This window comes from Coregonus lavaretus (genome assembly GCF_964263955.1).
Source record: "Coregonus lavaretus genome assembly, contig: HAP1_SCAFFOLD_2100, whole genome shotgun sequence".
NCBI classification, from domain to species: Eukaryota; Metazoa; Chordata; class Actinopteri; order Salmoniformes; family Salmonidae; genus Coregonus; species Coregonus lavaretus.
The window spans coordinates 13897-35384 of NW_028158809.1; the positions used below are offsets into that span (position 1 = coordinate 13897).

A 21488-nucleotide genomic window follows, 5' to 3' on the forward strand; every position below is an offset into this window, starting at 1 on the left:
CAAAGTTGAATTACAGTCATAAACCCAGATTTTAGTCAGTAGCCTATTGAAATGACAAGTCAATCTCGAAAATAAAATAAAATAAAATAAAATTATAACTGTTTGTAGTCTTAACATCTGACACATAATAATGGAACAATTCCAAGAAAATAGCCTAACATTCGTGTTTTTTGTGCAGAGATTTTGAGATTTCACTAAAATTCTCCTGTGGGATTTAGTCTATCTGTAGCTATGGACTGTACATGCCAAAAGGGATTTATTTAACAATCATAGTAGACAAATTAGTTAAATAGACATCCATTGATGGAAAATGATCTGGCGAGTTTAATAATGGCCAATTATGTTTTCTCTTGCGGCATATTCAAATTCCTTTATTACGTCACGTTAGCTCGCAATAATTATTATTTTGAAAACTGAATTTTGCTTCTTACGTCGTTACAAGTTACGTCGATATTCCTTCTTAATTCGTTCAATAACGTTATGGAAAAAAGGGTTTATTGGATAAATGTGGCAACTGCTCTCTTGCTGCGAAAAACATTTTTGCTCTAGTTTTCAGGCCTTGTGGGCGGGGGTTTTGAGTGGTCATTGGACTGGACATTTTTGACCTTTCAACCCTGCCAGTGGGAAGGAAGTCTCATATAGGCAAGCACCTCACACCGGCTTCTCGTTACGTTAGCTAATCGGTTATTTCTCCTTCGCCCATCGAAATAAACATTACTTTCTTTTACAAGTTTTAACTAGCGCCATGCTGCTGTTGTTGCCAGCTAGCCAGCATAATCTAGCTAGCTAGGAATGGCTCATCAGGACGACTGACAGAACTAAATCAATTCTCACCACAAGCCGCTCACCTCTCACCCGGAGGCAGCGTTTATGGTGGGCGGAGACTTTTAACGCAGGGAGAGTAAAAACCGTCCTACCTCACTTCTGCAAACATGTCTCCTGCGCCACTAAGGGCGCTACAACTCTAAACCACTTTTATTCTACCCCACAGAAACCAGGTGGTGAGGATAGGCAATATATCGGCCAAGATGACCCTCAACACGGGGGCCCCTCAGGGGTGTGTGCTTAGTCCCCTCCTGTACTCTCTGTTCACCCACGACTGAGTGGCCAAGCACGACTCCAACACCGTAATCAAGTTTGCTGACGACACGGCGGTGGTAGGCCTGATCACCAACGCCGATGAGTCAGCCTACAAGGAGGAGGTCAGAGACTTAGCAGTGTGGTGCCAGAACAACAACCTCTCCCTCAATGTCAGTAAGACCAAGAAGCTGATCGCAGACTATAGGAGAAAGAGGGAAGAGCACTCCCCCATCCACATCGACCAGGCTGTAGTGGAGCGGGTCGAGAGCTTCAAGTTTCTTGGCGTCCACATCAGTATGGTCCTAACATGGTCCACACACACCCGGCCAGTCATTAAGAGGGCAAGGCAGCGCCTCTTCCCCCTCAGGAGGCTGAAAAGATTTGGCAAGGGCCCTCAGATCCTCAAAAGGTTATACTGCTGCACCATCGAGAGCATCTTGACTGGCTGCATCACCGGTTGGTATGGCAAATGCACTGCCCCTGACCGCTAAGTGCTACAGAGGGTAGTGGGGACAGCCCAGTACATCACTGGGGCTGAGCTCCTTCCCATTCAGAACCTCTAAACAGGAAGAAGACCAAAAGGATCCATCAAAAGAGTCATCATAGTGGTCTCTGACTGGTGGTCATCATTTGGTGTGTCATCATAGTGGTCTCTGACTGGTGGTCATCATTTGGTGTGTCATCATAGTGGTCTCTGATTGGTGGTTATTATTTGGTGTGTCATCATAGTGGTCTCTGACTGGTGGTCATCATTTGGTTTGTCATCATAGTGGTCTCTGATTGGTGGTCATCATTTTGTGTGTCATCATAGTGGTCTCTGATTGGTGGTCATCATTTGGTGTGTCATCATAGTGGTCTCTGATTGTTAGTCATCATTTGGTGTGCCATCATAGAGGTCTCTGATTGGTGGTCATCATTTGGTGTGTCATCATAGTGGTCTCTGACTGGTGGTCATCATTTGGTGTGTCATCATAGTGGTCTCTGATTGGTGGTCAGACTAGCTCAGGTGGAACAAACTTGAATTTGTGAGTTTGTCCCTATACTTTTGCTCCCCTAAAATGGGGAGACTATACACTAAAAGTGCTGTAATTTCTAAACAGTACACCCAATATGGAAGAACATACCGTCATATTAAAGAAGACAGTCTGCACTTTAACCTCATCTTCATTGTATAATTTGAAATCCAAAGTGCTGAAGCACAGAGCCAAAACAGCAAGAAATATGTCACTGTCCCAAATACTTTTGGAGCTCACTGTAGCTCCATTCTAGTCTATTTTATATTTTTCCCTACTATTTGTAAACTCTGCATCGTTGGGAAGGGCTCGTAAGCAAACATTTCACGGGAAAGTCTAAACCAGTCGTATTCGGCGCATCTAACGAATACATTTTGATTTGATTTGATTTGACATTCCACTCTCAAGTGCGCGATATGCGTCATCAATTTAGGCACCAGGGGTGTCAGTTTAGCCTCGCCATGTTGATGCTGCGTTAAGAAAAACTGGGAACTCGGAAATCTCCGATGGTTTGACCTCGAGTTCCTAGTTGTCATGAAAGCACCATGAATCTGGGGAAGAGGCTTGTCACGTGATTTATCAGCTGACCCCTTTTCCACATATTGTAACAGCATGAGAAAACCCTTCTCGAAACAGAGACCCTTGATGCAAAGTGACAGCTTTTTAGGCCTACATTTGATTATTTCCTACGTAACTGTAAATAAAATATCCGGTCAAGGCTACGTATCGAAATTTAAATCAGTGATGCAGTCTGTAACCTTTTGAAGCGCAACATTGTTTTCAATCAATGACTACAAGAATAATCGCCAAAGGTTTGTTGTATCGAAAGATTTCACAACCTTTTTCTACTACATGTAGATTTATCAGGAGAAGTAATCAGATTAGATTATTTATTGACTGTAAGAGAGACTTGTCAGCAAAACAGATGGTTAATTACCTGCTGTTGAACTTTAAACTTAGACCAGGAAATTGTGTTTAAATAATTAACTGGACCTGTATGGAGTGAGATTTGTTTCTTTATTCTGTAAATATGTCTACCACGATCCGTGTATATTCAACATAACTCACAAATAAAACTATGATCTGTGAGTATATTACAATATTTCGTAAATAAAACCATAATCCGCAAAAACATTATCACAAGATTAAACCATAATCCATGAATATGTAAAAAAATATATTTCACAAATATTCACCATAAATCACAAATAAATTAATGATCTGTAAATATATTCAACATAAATAACAAATAAAATCTCCCAAGTGGCGCAGTGGTCTAAGGCGCTGCATCGCAGTGCTAGCTGTGCCACTAGAGATCCTGGTTTGAATCCAGGCTCTGTCGTAGCCGGCCACGACCGGGAGACTCATGGGGCAGCGCACAATTGGTCCAGGGTAGGGGAGGGAATGGCCGGCAGGGATGTTGGTAGAGCGTGGCGTTTACAACGCCATGGTTGTGGGTTTGATTCCCACAGGGGGCCAGTATGAAAAATAGAAAAATAATGTATGCACTCACTAACTGTAAGTCGCTCTGGATAAGAGCGTCTGCTAAATGACTAAAATGTAAAACTACGATTTGAACAATTTGTGAGCAAAAGTTCAGAAATCCCTAACGTTTAGATCTGTGGAATGTGCATTTGCACATTCAAAAAGTGCTTCTGGATCTGTATTTTCAGATTTTATTTTCCGCCTGTCAATGTATTACAATCCACAAATGTGGATTCAGATGAGTCTGCTGATGAGAGTCGGCTATCTCCATTCATTCGGATAATCTTTGTGTCAGGTGACATGCAGAGTGAAGCAGTGTCTCATTCAGCCATGATTTGGGAGAACACTTTCTAGCTAGAATATCTAACTAATAAAGAACAACTTTATGAAATGTGTATAACGTTTATTTATTCAACAAATTGTTAAAATGATCAACAAATGCCTTTCATATGAATGTTAAATTCGACCATTGGGGCATGCAACGCTGAGTGCGTGCTTTCGTCATCAGCCCACTAGCCAAGCTAGCTAGCTAACTAGGGAACGTTGGACACTGCCGATAGCTAGCAGGTGATCTCGACGAACAACCAAAGTTAAACTAACTAGTTCTTGTAAATTCAGGAATGTGTAAATGATGACGAACCGCTCAGTTAAAAAAATTCTGAATTGGTGATCTGGCTAGCCAGATCACCACTTTCAGGGACTAAACAGGGCAATTGATGCTTTGGCAGGACAAAGCACTCTTTCCCGACTGGTGTGGAGTTAATAAATTGTAACATGATATGATTTTTTTTTTTTTTTACTTTAGAAATTCAGCTAGCCGTTTTCTGCTCCATCTAGGCTTGCTTACTAGCTAGCCAAGTCACATGTTATGAATGCTTAGCTAGATTTATGAATATGTTGTTTCCTAGTAAATACATGCATTCCGTGTCTGATTACTGTCTGGTCAATCCCTCTCTGTATTGTGTTACACCATTGGGTTGAGGAGCAAAGGCCAAGTTATTCTACTCATACTGTAAAGACTTTTATCAGTAAAAAAAAAGATTAACCTGAAATAATAACATGAGGGTTTAATTGTGCAACAATGCACAGGGCCATGTTATGATGATGGCTCAAGATAATCTGATAATTGTTATGAAGAAAATGTTTTGAAGTATGAAAATGACCAATTAAAAGTCAACCTGTTAGTGGGCTGATGTCGAAACCACACACTCGGCGTTGCATGCCAAAATTGGTCAAATTTAACATCACCTGACACAAAGATTATCACAATGAATGGAGATAGCCGACTCTCATCTGAAGCCACATTATGGTTTAATTAGTGAAATACTTTTAACATATTCACAGATGATGGTTTAATTTTTATTATGTATTTTTTTGATGATTATTGTTTTATTTACTAAATATTTTTATATATTCACAGATCATAGTTTTATTTGTGAGTTATGTTGAATATACACGGATCGTGGTAGACATATTTACAGAATAAAGAAACAAATCTCACTCCATACCTGAACACCTCCTGAGAACACTTCCGGCTTATGCACGGCTGGCTATGTACTGCTAAAGTAATCTTTGAGGTGTAGGACGAGGTAGCATATTTCACCTGAGTGAGTTGTAAACTTGATCAAAACCTTGTCTTGAAAGAAATGAAGAGGAGACTTCTGCTGGTGTCCAACTCAACCCTGCACGGGGGAGGGTATCTGGAACATTGTCAACAGCAGATCAAAGACTTTTTCGGACAGTAAGTTCTATTTCCATTGACTAACACTCACCTTCAAAGTGCCTGGACTACTCTAAAAATCAACCCCTAATGGCTATGGAAGGAATGCTGTTGTACTGTACACTTACAATCTGACTCTCCTTTACTCTAACTACTTATACATGTCTATAACTACTTATACATGTCTATAACTACTTATACATGTCTGTAACTACTTATACATGTCTATAATTACTTATACATGTCTATAACTACTACTTATACATGTCTATAACTACTTATACATGTCTATAACTACTTATACATGTCTGTAACTACTTATACATGTCTATAACTACTTATACATGTCTATAACTACTTATACATGTCTATAACTACTTATACATGTCTGTAACTACTTATACATGTCTATAATTACTTATACATGTCTATAACTACTACTTATACATGTCTATAACTACTTATACATGTCTATAACTACTTATACATGTCTGTAACTACTTATACATGTCTATAACTACTTATACATGTCTATAACTACTTATACATGTATGTAACTACTTATACATGTCTATAACTACTTATACATGTATATAATTACTTATACATGTCTATAACTACTTATACATGTCTAACTACTTATACATGTCTATAACTACTTATACATGTCTAACTACTTATACATGTCTGTAACTACTTATACATGTCTAACTACTTATACATGTCTATAACTACTTATACATGTCTATAACTACTTATACATGTCTATAACTACTTATACATGTCTATAACTACTACTTATACATGTCTATAACTACTTATACATGTCTATAACTACTTATACATGTATATAACTACTTATACATGTCTAACTACTTATACATGTCTATAACTACTTATACATGTCTGTAACTACTTATACATGTCTAACTACTTATACATGTCTGTAACTACTTATACATGTCTATAACTACTTATACATGCCTATAACTACTTATACATGTCTATAACTACTTATACATGTCTATAACTACTTATACATGTCTAACTACTTATACATGTCTATAACTACTTATACATGTCTATAACTACTTATACATGTCTAACTACTTATACATGTCTATAACTACTTATACATGTATATAACTACTTATACATGTCTATAACTACTACTTATACATGTCTGTAACTACTTATACATGTCTAACTACTTATACATGTCTGTAACTACTTATACATGTCTATAACTACTTATACATGTCTATAACTACTACTTATACATGTCTGTAACTACTTATACATGTCTATAACTACTTATACATGTCTATAACTACTTATACATGTCTATAACTACTTATACATGTCTAACTACTTATACATGTCTATAACTACTTATACATGTCTATAACTACTTATACATGTCTATAACTACTTATACATGTCTATAACTACTTATACATGTCTGTAACTACTTATACATGTCTATAACTACTTATACATGTATATAACTACTTATACATGTCTATAACTACTTATACATGTCTGTAACTACTTATACATGTCTATAACTACTTATACATGTCTATAACTACTTATACATGTCTATAACTACTTATACATGTCTATAACTACTTATACATGTCTATAACTACTTATACATGTCTGTAACTACTTATACATGTCTATAACTACTTATACATGTATATAACTACTTATACATGTCTATAACTACTTATACATGTCTATAACTACTTATACATGTCTAACTACTTATACATGTCTATAACTACTTATACATGTCTAACTACTTATACATGTCTATAACTACTTATACATGTCTATAACTACTTATACATGTATATAACTACTTATACATGTCTATAACTACTTATACATGTCTATAACTACTTATACATGTCTAACTACTTATACATGTCTATAACTACTTATACATGTCTAACTACTTATACATGTCTATAACTACTACTTATACATGTCTGTAACTACTTATACATGTCTATAACTACTTATACATGTCTATAACTACTGCACTCAATGAATTAGTGGAAATAGATATGGGAGGAAAGGCTATCTTCACAGTTAATTCATCCTAATGGTAGATATAATGAAACAGTGTAATGGTAGATATTACCTAACAGTGTAATGGTAGATACACTATATATACAAAAGTATGTGGACACCCCTTCAAATTAGTGAATTTGGTTATTTCAGCCACACCTGTTGCTGACAGGTGTATAACATTGAGCACACAGCCATGGAATCTCTGTAGACAAACATTGGCAGTAGAATGGCCTTACTGAAGAGCTCAGTGACTTTCAGCGTGGCACCGTCATAGGATGCCACCTTTTCAACAAGTCAGTTCATAAAATTTCTGCCCTGCTAGAGCTGCCCTGGTCAACTGTAAGTGCTGTTAGTTCCAGCGAAGGGAAATCTTAACGCTACAGCATACAATGACATTCTAGATGATTCTGTGCTTCCAACTTTGTGGCAACAGTTTGGGGAAGGCCCTTTCCTGTTTCAGCATGACAATGCCCCTGTGCACAAAGCGACGTCCATACAGAAATGGTTTGTTGAGATTGGTGTAGAAGAACTTGACTGGCCTGCACAGAGCCCTGACCTCAACCCCGTCTAACACCTTTGGGATGAATTGGAACGCTGACTGCGAGCCAGGCCTAATCGCCCAAAATCAGTGCCTGACCTCACTAATGCTCTTCTGGCTGAATGGAAGCAAGTCCCCGCAGCAATATTCCAACATCTAGTGGGAAGGCTTCCCAGAAGAGTGGAGGCTGTTATAGCAGCAAAGGAGGGACCAACTCCATAATAATGCCCGTGATTTTGGAATGAGATGCTCAATGAGCAGTTGTCCACATTATTTTGGTCATGTAGTATATATTACCTAACAGTGTAATGGTAGATATTACCTAACAATGTAATGGTAGATATTACCTAACAGTCTAATGGTAGATATTACCTAACATTGTAATGGTAGATATTACCTAACAGTGTAATGCACACTGAGTATACAAAACATTAAGACCACCTGCTCATTCTATTCCATAGACTGACCAGGTGAATCCAGGTGAAAGCTGTGATCCCTTATTGATGTGGCTTGGTAAATCCACTTCAATCAGTGTAGATGAAGGGGGAGGAGACAGGTTAAAGAAATATTTTTTTAAGCCTTCAGACAATTGAGACATGGAATGCGTATGTGTGCCATTCAGAGGGTGAATGGGCAAGACAAAAGATTTAGGTGCCAGGCGCACCGATTTGTTTCAAGAACTGCAACGCTGCTGGGGTTACAACGCAATACTAGGAAGGTGTTTCTAATGTTTGGTGTACTCGGTGTATAACCTAACAGTGTAATGTATTTCTTGCAGAGGTGTGAAGACGATCCTATTCGTCCCCTATGCACTGTCTGATAGAGATGGCTACGCAAAGACTGCCAGGGACAAGTTCAAGAGTCTGGGTACGTCTTTTACAGCGGTCCGTTCCCTTTCATAGGCCTAATGCTGTGTGTCTGTAGTGACTCAGGTCCAATCCCAAATCAATCCCTGGACCCTAATGCTCTTATGCTCTTGTGGAGATCTGAGAGGGCTTGATTGTTACGAGCACATTTTGTTTACACTTGTCAAACCCCTTGTTTACACTTGTTATCAGGTGCAGTGGGGCGTAGGGACTAGTCCAGGGTTCTTCAATTCCGGTCCTGGAGGGCCGAAAAACACTTCTGTTTTTAATTTCTACCTGGTAGTTAATTGCACTCACCTGGTGTCCCAGGTCTGAATTAGCCCCTGATTAGAAGGAGAGGATGAAAAACAGAGGTGTTTCGGCCCTCCAGGACCGGAATTGAAGAACCCTGGACTAGGGGGGTCGATGTGAGACAGGATATCAGTTGTCTAATGTGAGTGTTGTCTGTCTGTCTGTCTGTCTGACAGGTTATGAGGTGGACAGCATACACGAGTCCTCTGACCCAGTGGAAGCAGTAAGGAAGGCTCAGGGTATATTTATAGGTGAGGAGTGGACCGTGAGCTCATACGTTAGCACCTCATAGGCCTCTCCAATATACCTACCATAGGCCTACATACAGTGAGGGGAAAAAAGTATTTGATCCCCTGCTGATTTTGTAAGTTTGCCCACTGACAAAGAAATGATCAGTCTATAATTTTAATGGTAGGTTTATTTGAACAGTGAGAGACAGAATAACAACAACAAAAATCCAGAAAAATGCATGTCAAAAATGTTATAAATGAATTTGCATTTTAATGAGGGAAATAAGTATTTGACCCCCTCTCAATCAGAAAGATTTCTGGCTCCCAGGTGTCTTTTATACAGGTAACGAGCTGAGAATAGGAGCACACTCTTAAAGGGAGTGCTCCTAATCTCAGCTTGTTACCTGTATAAAAGACACCTTTCCACAGAAGCAATCAATCAATCAGATTCCAAACTCTTCACCATGGCCAAGACCAAAGAGCTCTCCAAGGATGTCAGGGACAAGATTGTAGACCTACACAAGGCTGGAATGGGCTACAAGACCATCGCCAAGCAGCTTGGTGAGAAGGTGACAACAGTTGGTGCGATTATTCGCAAATGGAAGAAACACAAAAGACCTGTCAATCTCCCTGGGCCTGGGGCTCCATGCAAGATCTCACCTCGTGGAGTTGCAATGATCATGAGAACGGTGAGGAATCAGCCCATAACTACACGGGAGGATCTTGTCAATGATCTCAAGGCAACTGGGACCATAGTCACCAAGAAAACAATTGGTAACACACTACGCCGTGAAGGACTGAAATCCTGCAGCGCCTGCAAGGTCCCCCTGCTCAAGAAAGCACATATACAGGCCCGTCTGAAGTTTGCCAATGAACATCTGAATGATTCAGAGGAGAACTGGGAGAAAGTGTTGTGGTCAGATGAGACCAAAATGGAGCTCTTTGGCATCAACTCAACTCGCCGTGTTTGGAGGAGGAGGAATGCTGCCTATGACCCCAAGAACACCATCCCCACCGTCAAACATGGAGGTGGAAACATTATGCTAAGGGGGTGTTTTTCTGCTAAGGGGACAGGACAACTTCACCACATCAAAGGGACGATGGACGGGGCCATGTACCGTCAAATCTTGGGTGAGAACCTCCTTCCCTCAGCCAGGGCATTGAAAATGGGTCGTGGATGGGTATTCCAGCATGACAATGACCGAAAACACACGGCCAAGGCAACAAAGGAGTGGCTCAAGAAGAAGCACATTAAGGTCCTGGAGTGGCCTAGCCAGTCTCCAGACCTTAATCCCATAGAAAATCTGTGGAGGGAGCTGAAGGTTCGAGTTGCCAAACGTCAGCCTCGAAACCTTAATGAGTTGGAGAAGATCTGCAAAGAGGAGTGGGACAAAATCCCTCCTAAGATGTGTGCAAACCTGGTGGCCAACTACAAGAAACGTCTGACCTCTGTGATTGCCAACAAGGGTTTTGCCACCAAGTACTAAGTCATGTTTTGCAGAGGGGTCAAATACTTATTTATAAAATAATAATAATATGCCATTTAGCAGACGCTTTTATCCAAAGCGACTTACAGTCATGTGTGCATACATTTTTACGTATGGGTGGTCCCGGGGATCGAACCCACTACCCTGGCGTTACAAGCGCCATGCTCTACCAATTGAGCTACAGAGGACCTCATTAAAATGCAAATCAATGTATAACATTTTTGACATGCAATTTTCTGGATTTTGTTGTTGTTATTCTGTCTCTCACTGTTCAAATAAACCTACCATTAAAATTATAGACTGATCATGTCTTTGTCAGTGGGCAAACGTACAAAATCAGCAGGGGATCAAATACTTTTCTCCCTCACTGTAGGCATCATTTGAAGGAATGCTATTGTACGAGTGTACTGCAAGAGTTAATGTATTCTACTACACACCGGTACACAGATTGACTACATGTTAAGAAGTCATCAGGATCGTGTACAGTATAGTAAAGTCATAACAGCTTGCTGTTCTCTCAACAGGTGGTGGCAACACTTTCCGTCTGCTGAAAAGTCTCTACGACAACAAGGTGCTGTCTGAGATCAACAAGAGGGTCCTGCAGGTCAGACTGATATTTTTAGAGCAGTGTTCTCCAAAAACCTCTCCTCAGGTTGCACAGCTGTTCCACTATGATAGCCTATATTCCAGAAGTAGCACACCTGAATGGCTGTGGGTACTCTAGTAGTTTTGGGAAACATTGTGCTAGATGAAACAATATTTACAGTTGATGCCTGCATGTACAAATATTGTTCATACTGTCAGCTGATATAGCCCATAGAGAGAGTCTATAGAGAGAGCCCATAGAGAGAGCCCATATATATAGCCCATAGAGAGAGCCCATAGATATAGCCCATAGAGATAGCCCATAGAGAGAGCCAATAGTGAGAGCCAATAGAGATAGCCCATAGAGATAGCCCATAGATATAGCCCATAGAGAGAGCCCATAGAGAGATCCAATATATATAGCCCATAGAGAGAGCCCATAGAGAGATCCAATAGATATAGCCCATAGAGAGAGCCCATAGAGAGAGCCCATAGAGAGATCCAATATATATAGCCAATAGATAGAGCCCATACCCTTACCCTACAGTAACCCTAACCCTCTCTCTTATATCTCCAGGATGGTGTGCCCTACATGGGCTCCAGTGCTGGCACCAACGTCGCTACTGTCAGCATCAACACCACCAACGACATGCCCATCGTGTACCCGCCCTCCTTCACTGCCATTGGTCTAGTGCCTTTCAACATCAACCCTCACTTCCTGGATACGGACCCTAACAGCAGACACATGGGGGTGAGTAGTACATTATAGCAGAGCATCGGTACAGTATAGCGAATGCTGAAGGGCTGGTTTCTCTGACTAATGTTCAATGGTTATGCTCAATGTAGAATCTCTATTGAAAACGTTTTTTTTAAAAGTCTGGGACTAGGTTAATCTGTGTCTGGGAACCTTGCCCGTGGTGTCCTACAGAATGTGTGAGGCTAAAACGTCACAAAGTCTTTGATTTCTTCTCCCCAGGAGACACGAGAGCAGAGGATCATTCAGTACCACGAGGAGCCTGACACGCCATCTGTTCTGGTGAGTCTGAGAGAAATAAAGATTTTATTCCAAGTTGACTTACTTTATCTGTTTACATGGTATTAGGATATGCTTTCATGAAATCCCCGATTGTTGATCGTCTTAGGGCTTGAGAGAGGGCTCCATGTTGCTAGTCGAAGGGAACAAGGCTACGCTACTTGGCACCTGCAAGGCACGGCTGTTCATCAGGTAACACATTTTACACATTTAGTCATTTAGCAGACGCTCTTATCCAGAGCGACTTACATGAGCAATTAGGGTTAAGTGCCTTGCTCAAGGGCACATCGACAGATTTTTCACCTAGTCGGCACGGGGATTAGAACCAGCGACCTTTCGGTTACTGGCACGACGCTCTTAACCACTAAGCTACCTGCCGCCAATTATCTCTCTCACACCGGCCTGTGACCCCATATCATGACCCTGACCCAATATAGCTCTAGTGAACAAAACAAGTTTAACAGATCAAACAAAGTATTGAACACAATAAAGCAGGCTAAAATGTATATTTTATAGTTGTGTGTGTTTGCCTAACGCTAGTAAATACCTAGGGGCCGGTGATTTGACGAGTCTGTCTGTCTCACAGCCGGTGTTTTGGGTTTCAGGGGGAAGCCAACAACAGAATTTGAATCTGGCAGTGACCTCAGTTTCTTGCTGACAGACTGACAGTGACAGACAGGAAAAGAGGACGTTGTACATCTCCGTTCTCCTTCTCCCAGCAAGACCGATCCAGATCCTGTCAAGTGGAAATGCACTTACCGGTATATGATATATATCGAAATAAATATTTTACCAAAAAATGAATTGTCTTTTATGCATAAACAATTGTGTGGGGGGAGTGAGATGTTATAATTTACTAAGGTAAGCTTATGGGAACTGAGATGTTTCATAATCACCTAACAACCAGCCTATGAACCCAGTTCATCAGATAATCCTGATAACTCTTATCAGTGCTATAAAGGTTATCAGGATCAGAGCCGATAATGTGGCGGCAACAGTGCGTTAACAAGTATAAAACCACAAAGAAATGCTTTTAATGGTTTTAGACATTTTTAATTTAGGAAAAATTTTAAACTTCGTCAGCTCAACCAGAAATGTGGGGAAGGAAAACAAACCCATTTCCAATATTGTCTTTAAAACAAAAACAAAAATTATGAACAGGTGTAATATCACAACTAGTCTGTAACATCAAACTTGCATCAAGATAAATAATGAAATCGAAAGTGTGAAGAAACAGATGAAGCAGTGGCTGAGGGATTGATTAGATACTATAGTGCTCCGATGCTAACAAATGTAAGTTCCACGTTGATTACCCAATATGGGTAAATCCATTCTTTATCCTTTTATACATATAATTGTCCATTTACACCACAGTGACGTGTGATTTGTATGCGCCCGTCACTACGTATAATCCTGTATCTGGAGTGAAAAAATTGCCCGGGAATGTCATCAATTGCAGAAGCATAACAGAACAGAAAATACTCTCAACAATAGGTACACACCAGAAACGACTTCAACACATCCCAATCCATGTCATGTACTGTCATTCAAGACAATAGATAAGCATCGTTATTGATAACTCTCACACCTCATATCATCCTCGTATTCACATCCGTTGCAGCAATTCATTGAACTGAAAAGTCCGCCGCACTAAAGACGCAGAACAATAAATCAGAAGAAGAGCGCGGAGTCCTTTCAAACATGATAAACATTTAATTTAATATCAAATCACTTTTCTTTTCTCCTCCCATCCACGTTAAGTGTTTTTTTTCTTCTAAAATATATGCAGACATGTACACGGGAGTAGCAGGGCTGCGAGGGATTTAGGATGCAGATACACGGTGTGATTATAAAGAGTAGACGACTGTCGGTGTGTACTGGTGCATTCTGGTCCAAAGTAGTACCCTACACAGGGAGCCTATTCGGACAGCAGGGTTATCAGTTTGTGTATTTACAGACAGCTCCACAGGGTCTTGTGTTGAAGCCCCTTGGGGCCCTCAAGCGTCAGTGTTCCGATCGCCGTTCTCCTGCGGTGCCAGCTGCTCCTTCTCCGTGGCGTCCTCCTGGGGCGGGCGTACGCGCTTGAAGAAACCCAGCTACGGAGAGGGAGGGAGGAGGAGGCGGCGGGCATAGACAGTTAAGATCCTACATTCCTCTGAACATTTCTACGTGAATGTGATTGCAGATAATCGTGAATTAAAAATCGTGAATAGTGAGATAGTCAAGAGCCACGAAGATCATACCCCCAAAACATGCTTACCTCTCACCATTACCAATAACAGGGGAGGTTAGCATTTTTTGGAGGGCTTGATATTTTTTTTTGGGGGGGGGGGGGGGGTATCATTTATTGATGTAGTGTTCAGAAACATATTCTATTCTTACAATAAAAGTGCCTCCAAAAATGACATATTATTCATTTCTATTGGGCACATTATGATCCAAAACACAACCAAAACAAACTGCAAATGCATCCAACAAGTTTGTAGAGACACAAGCTTAATGTAATCATTGCGTGCTAGGAATATGGGACCAAATACTAAACCTTGACTATATTACACTATGAATTTGTCCAAATACCTATGACACCTTCAAAATGGGGGGGACTAGATACATAAAGTGCCTTAATTTCTTAACGGTAAAACAGATATGTAAATAAGGTGACATTCTGTAATGTCACCTCGTAAAAACATTTGATCTCAAATCCAGATGCTGGAGTATAGAGCCGCATTTTCAGCTTCACTGTCCACATAAATACGGAGGGGAGTGTATATTATGTTTTTGTCATTTGGTGACTGATGTATTGAAAATGTTAAATAAAACGTTTGAAAGAAAGGCCTTGACAGGTAAAAACAAAATGGTGGGGCTGGCTTTCAGCTGGTCACTTCTGTCAGATCAGCAGAGTAGAGGTGGTAAGAGGAGGAGGGGTTTTTAGATACAGCGATGGAGGAAGAGCCCAGGAGAGTGGAGAGAAAAACTACTGGAATCTATCATTGGCTTTTGTTTGTTTGTTTGTTTGTTTGTGTTTGTGTGTGTGTGTGTGTGTGTGTGTGTGTAGTGTGTGTGTGTGTGTGTGTGTGGTGTGTGTAGTGTGTGTGTGTGGTGTGTGTGTAGTGTGTGTGTGTGTGTGTGTGTGTAGTGTGTGTGTGTGTGTGTGTGTAGTGTGTGTGTGTGTGTGTAGTGTGTAGTGTGTGTGTGTGTGTAGTGTGTGTGTGTGTGTGTGTGTGTGTGTGTGTGTGTGTGTGTACCTTGTACATGATGAAGATGAGTAAAGCCAACAGCAGTAGTCCTGCGATCAGGGCCAGGGTCACCACCCACCAAGGGACAGGTTCAGGATCAGATTTCACCCAGATCACCGACATACTCACCTGGAGGACATATCACAGTGTTTTACAATACATCTTTATTGATCCAATGAGACAACAAACCATTCAGGACCCTATGGCAGGGGTCCCCAAATTCAAATCAAATTGTATTAGTCATGTACCCATATTTTGCAGATGTTATCACGGTGTAGTGAAATGCTTATGTTCCTAGGTCCAACAGAGCAGTAATATCTAACAATACAAAGCAATACAAAACAAAACACGCAAATCCTGAAGACAAAAATAAAGGAATTAAGAAATATAGAGATATTAGAATGAGTCTGAGTCCGGAAAATAAATAGATATGTATATGATGGTGTATACAGTGGCTTGCGAAAGTATTCACCCCCGTTGGCATTTTTCCTATTTTGTTGCCTTACAACCTGGAATTAAAATGGATATTTTGGGGGTTTGTATCATTTGATTTGGACAACATGCCTACCACTTTGAAGATGCACATTATTTTTTGTGTGAAACAAACAAGAAATAAGACAAAAATACATAAAACTTGAGCGTGCATAACTATTCACCCCCCCAAAGTCAATACTTTGTAGAGCCACCTTTTGCAGCAATTACAGCTGCAAGTCTCTTAGGGTATGTCTCTATAGGCTTGGCACATCTAGCCACTGGGATTTATGCCCATTCTTCAAGGCAAAACTGCTCCAGCTCCTTCAAGTTGGATGGGTTCCGCTGGTGTACAGCAATCTTTAAGTCATACCACAGATTCTCAATTGGATTGAGGTCTGGGCTTTGACTAGGCAATTCCAAGACATTTAAATGTTTCCCCTTAAACCACTCGAGTGTTGCTTTAGCAGTATGCTTAGGGTCATTGTCCTGCTGGAAGGTGAACCTCCGTCCCGGTCTCATGCGGTGGGGATGAAAAACATCCCCACCGCATGATGCTGCCACCATCATGCTTCACTGTGGGGATGGTGTTCTCGGGGTGATGAGAGGTGTTGGGTTTGCGCCAGACATAGCCTTTTCCTTGATGGCCAAAATCCTGCAGTGCCAGACGTGTCCCCCTGCTTAAGCCAGTACATGTCCAGGCCCGTCTGAAGTTTGCTAGAGTGCATTTGGATGATCCAGAAGAGGATTGGGAGAATGACAGATGAAACCAAAACATAACTTTTTGGTAAAAACTCAACTCGTTGTGTTTGGAGGACAAAGAATGCTGAGTTGCATCCAAAGAACACCATACCTACTGTGAAGCATGGGGGTGGAAACGTCATGCTCTGGGGCTGTTTTTCTGCAAAGGGACCAGGACGACTGATCCGTGTAAAGGAAAGAATGAATGGGGCCATGTATCGTGAGATTTTGAGTGAAAACCTCCTTCCATCAGCAAGGGCATTGAAGATGAAACGTGGCTGGGTCTTTCAGCATGACAATGATCCCAAACACACCGCCCGGGCAACGAAGGAGTGGCTTCGTAAGAAGCATTTCAAGGTCCTGGAGTGGCCTAGCCAGTCTCCAGATCTCAACCCCATAGAAAATCTTTGGAGGGAGTTGAAAGTCTGTGTTGCCCAGCGACAGCCCCAAAATATCACTGCTCTAGAGGAGATCTGCATGGAGGAATGGGCCAAAATACCAGCAACAGTGTGTGAAAACCTTGTGAAGACTTACAGAAAACGTTTGACCTGTGTCATTGCCAACAAAGGGTATATAACAAAGTATTGAGAAACTTTTGTTATTGACCAAATACTTATTTTCCACCATAATTTGCAAATAAATTCATAAAAAATCCTACAATGTGATTTTCTGGATTTTATTTTCTCAATTTGTCTGTCATAGTTGACGTGTACCTATGATGAAAATTACAGGCCTCTCTCATCTTTTTAAGTGGGAGAACTTGCACAATTGGTGGCTGACTAAATACATTTTTTCCCCACTGTAACAAACCTCTCAGAATCTGTATATAGGATGGTGTGTTTAGACAGTATGGACAGTATATGAATAGAAAAGGTGTGTACAGCAGTAGTTATTCCATATACAGTGCCTTCAGAAAGTATTCAGACCCCTTGACGTTTTCCACATTTGTTACGTTACAGCCTTATTCTAAAATTGATTAAATTGTTTTTTTCCCTCATCAATCTACACACAATACCCCATAATGACAAAGAAAAAAACTGAAATATTACATTTACATAAGTATTCAGACCCGTTACTCAGTACTTTGTTGAAGCACCTTTGGCATCAATGACAGCCTCAAGTCTTCTTGGGTATGACACTACAAGCTTGGCGCACCTGTATTTGGGGAGTTTCTCCCCAGTATCAAACTCTGTCAGGTTGGTTGGGGAGCGTCAGCTCTTTTCAGGTCTCTCCAGAGATGTTCGATCAGGTTCAAGTCTGGGCTCTGGCTGGGCCACTCAAGGACATTCAGAGACTTGTCCCAAAGCCACTCCTGCGTTGTCTTGGCTGTGTGCTTAGGGTCGTTGTCCTGTTGTAAGGTGAAACTTCGCCCCAGTCTGAGGTCCTGAGTGCTCTGGAGCAGGTTTTCATCAAGGATCTTTCCGTACTTTGCTCCGTTCATCTTTCCCTTGATGGTGCCAGGTTTCCTCCAGAAGTGACGCTTGGTATTCAGGCCAAAGAGTTCAATCTTGGTTTCATCAGACCAGAGAATCTTGTTTCTCATGGTCTGAGAGTCCTTTAGGTGCCTTTTGGCAAACTCCAAGCGGGCTATCATGTGCCTTTTACTGAGGAGTGGCTTCCGTCTGGCCACTCTACCATAAAGGCCTGATTGGTAGAGTGCTGCAGAGATGGTTGTCCTTCTGGAAGGTTCTCCCATCTCCACAGAGGAACTCTGGAGCTCTGTCATAGTGACCATCGGGTTCTTGGTCACCTACCTGATCAAGGCCCTTGTCCCCCGATTTCTCAGTTTGTCCGGGCGGCCAGCTCTAGGAAGAGTCTTGGTGGTTCCAAACTTCTTCCACTTAAGAATGATGGAGGCCACTGTGTTCTTCGGGACCTTCAATGCTGCAGAAATGTTTTGGTACCCTTCCCCAGATCTGTGCCTCGACACAATCCTGTCTCGGAGCTCAACGGACAATTTCTTCAACCTCATGGCTTGGTTTTTGTTCTGACATGCACAGTCAACTGTGGGACCTTATATAGACAGGTGTGTGCCTTTCCAAATCATGTCCAATCAATTGAATTTACCAAAGGTGGACTCCAATCAAGTTTCAGAAATATCTCAATGATGATCAATGGAAACAGGATGCACCTGAGCTCAATTTCAAGTCTCATAGCAAAGGGTCTGAATACTGATGTAAATAAGGTATTTCTGTTGTTTATGTTTTATACATTTGCAAAAATTTCAAAAAAAGTTTTTTGCTTTGTCATTATGGGGTATTGTGTGTAGATTTATGAGAACATTTTTTATCCATTTTAGAACAAGGCTGTAACGTAACAAAATGTGGAAAAAGTCAAGGGGTCTGAATACTTTCCGAATGCACTGTATGTACATAGGGCAGCAGTCGCTAAGGTGCAGGGTAGAGTACCGGCTGGTAGCCGGCTAGTAACAGTGACTAAAGGTCAGGGTAGGCTACGGGGCTAGTGGTAAATGTTTAACATTCTGATGGCCTGGAGATAAAAGCTGTTTTACCAGTCTCTCTGTCCCAGCTTTGATGCACCTGTACTGTCTCCGCCTTCAAATCAAATCAAATGTTATTTGCCACATGCGCCGAATACAGCAGGTGTAGACATTACCATGAAATGCTTACTTACAGCCTTTAACCAACAGTGCATTTATTTTTTAATAAAAATGTAAAATAAAACAACAAAAAAGTGTTGAGAAAAAAAGAGCAGAAGTAAAATAAAATAACAGTAGGGAGGCTATATATACAGGGGGGTACCGGTGCAGAGTCAATGTGCGGGGGCACCGGCTAGTTGAGGTAGTTGAGGTAATATGTACATGTGGGTAGAGTTAAAGTGACTATGCATAAATAATTAACAGAGTAGCAGCAGCGTAAAAAGATGGGGTGGGGGTGGGGGGCAGTGCAAATAGTCCGGGTAGCCATGATTAGCTGTTCAGGAGTCTTATGGCTTGGGGGTAGAAGCTGTTGAGAAGTCTTTTGGACCTAGACTTGGCGCTCCGGTACCGCTTGCCGTGCGGCAGCAGAGAGAACAGTCTATGACTAGGGTGGCTGGAGTCTTTGATGATGTTCTTGGCCTTCCTGTGACACCGGGTGCTGTAGATGTCCTGGAGGGCAGGCAGTGTGCCCCCGGTGATGCGTTGGGCAGACTGCACCACCCTCTGGAGAGCCCTGCGGTTTCAGATGGTGCAGTTGCCGTACCAGGCGGTGATACAGCCAGACAAGACACTTTCAATGGTGCATCTGTAGATGTTTGTGTGGGTCTTAGGGGCCAAGACACATTTCTTCAGCCTCCTGTGCCTTTTTCACCACACTGTCTGTGTGAAGGGACCATTTCAGGTGGTCAGTGATGTGCACGCACAAAGAACTTGAAGCTTTTCACCTTTGCGGCCCGTCAATGTGGATGGGGGCGTGCTCCCTCTGCTGTCTCCTGAAGTCCACGATCAGCTCCTTCGTTTTGTTGAGGGAGAAGTTATTTCCCACCGTCTGGAGAGCCCTGCGGTTGCGGGCGGTGCAGTTGCCGTACCAGGCGGTGATACAGCCCCGACAGGATGCTCTGAATTGTCCATCTTTAAAAATGTAATGAGGGGCCAAGACTAATTTCTTCAGCCTCCTGAGATTGAAGAGGCGCTGTTGAGCCTTCTTCACCACACTGTCTGTGTGGGTGGACCATTTCGGATTGTCAGTGATGTGTACGCCGAGGAACTTGAAGCTTTCCACCTTCTCCACTGCGGTACCATCGATGTGGATAAAGGCGTGCTCCCACTGCTGTTTCCTGAAGTCCACGATCAGCTCCTTTGTTTTGTTGACGTTGAGGGAGAGGTTATTTTCCTGGCACCACTCCGCCAGGGCCCTCACCTCCTCCCTGTAGGCTGTCTCGTCATTGTTGGTAATCAGGCCTACTACTGTTGTGTCGCCTGCAAACTTGATGATTGAGTTGGAGGCGTGAGAGGTCACACAGTCATGGGTGAACAGGGAGTACAGAAGGGGGCTGAGCACGCACCCTTGTGGGGCCCCTGTGTTGAGGATCAGCGTAGTGAAGGTGTTGAGGATCAGCGTAGTGAAGGTGTTGAGGATCAGCGTAGTGGAGGTGTTGAGGATCAGCGTAGTGGAGGTGTTGAGGATCAGTGTAGTGGAGGTGTTAAGGATCAGCGTAGTGGAGGTGTTAAGGATCAGCGTAGTGGAGGTGTTGAGGATCAGTGTAGTGGAGGTGTTAAGGATCAGCGTAGTGGAGGTGTTGAGGATCAGTGTAGTGGAGGTGTTAAGGATCAGCGTAGTGGAGGTGTTGAGGATCAGTGTTGAGGATCAGCGTAGTGGAGGTGTTAAGGATCAGCGTAGTGGAGGTGTTAAGGATCAGCGTAGTGGAGGTGTTAAGGATCAGCGTAGTGGAGGTGTTAAGGATCAGCGTAGTGGAGGTGTTAAGGATCAGCGTAGTGGAGGTGTTGAGGATCAGTGTAGTGGAGGTGTTGAGGATCAGCGTAGTGGAGGTGTTGAGGATCAGCGTAGTGGAGGTGTTGAGGATCAGCGTAGTGGAGGTGTTAAGGATCAGCGTAGTGGAGGTGTTGAGGATCAGCGTAGTGGAGGTGTTAAGGATCAGCGTAGTGGAGGTGTTAAGGATCAGCGTAGTG

The 21488-nt window shown here is 42.0% G+C and overlaps 2 protein-coding genes across 2 annotated transcripts in view; one reads left to right on the plus strand and one right to left on the minus strand.

The window, feature by feature from the left end:
• Positions 1–2695: 2695 nt before the first annotated feature.
• LOC311123563 (alpha-aspartyl dipeptidase-like) lies at positions 2696–13210 on the plus strand. Its single transcript, XM_084197807.1, has 9 exons — positions 2696–2905; positions 5223–5319; positions 8697–8785; positions 9252–9326; positions 11317–11396; positions 11955–12128; positions 12354–12413; positions 12520–12602; positions 13016–13210. Exons 1-9 carry the CDS (start codon positions 2881–2883, stop codon positions 13074–13076), a joined length of 744 nt encoding a protein of 247 aa, XP_084053933.1. The 5' UTR covers positions 2696–2880; the 3' UTR covers positions 13077–13210.
• Positions 13211–14187: 977 nt separating this feature from the next.
• The window catches only part of LOC311123562 (integrin alpha-V-like), a 53320-nt gene continuing 46019 nt past the window's right edge, over positions 14188–21488 (minus strand). The window contains exons 21-22 of the mRNA XM_084197806.1: positions 15656–15775; positions 14188–14506 (exon numbers count right to left, since the gene is read on the minus strand). Coding sequence (XP_084053932.1) covers positions 14408–14506; positions 15656–15775 — 219 coding nt within the window. The 3' untranslated portion in view covers positions 14188–14407. The remainder of the gene's footprint in view (positions 14507–15655; positions 15776–21488) is intronic.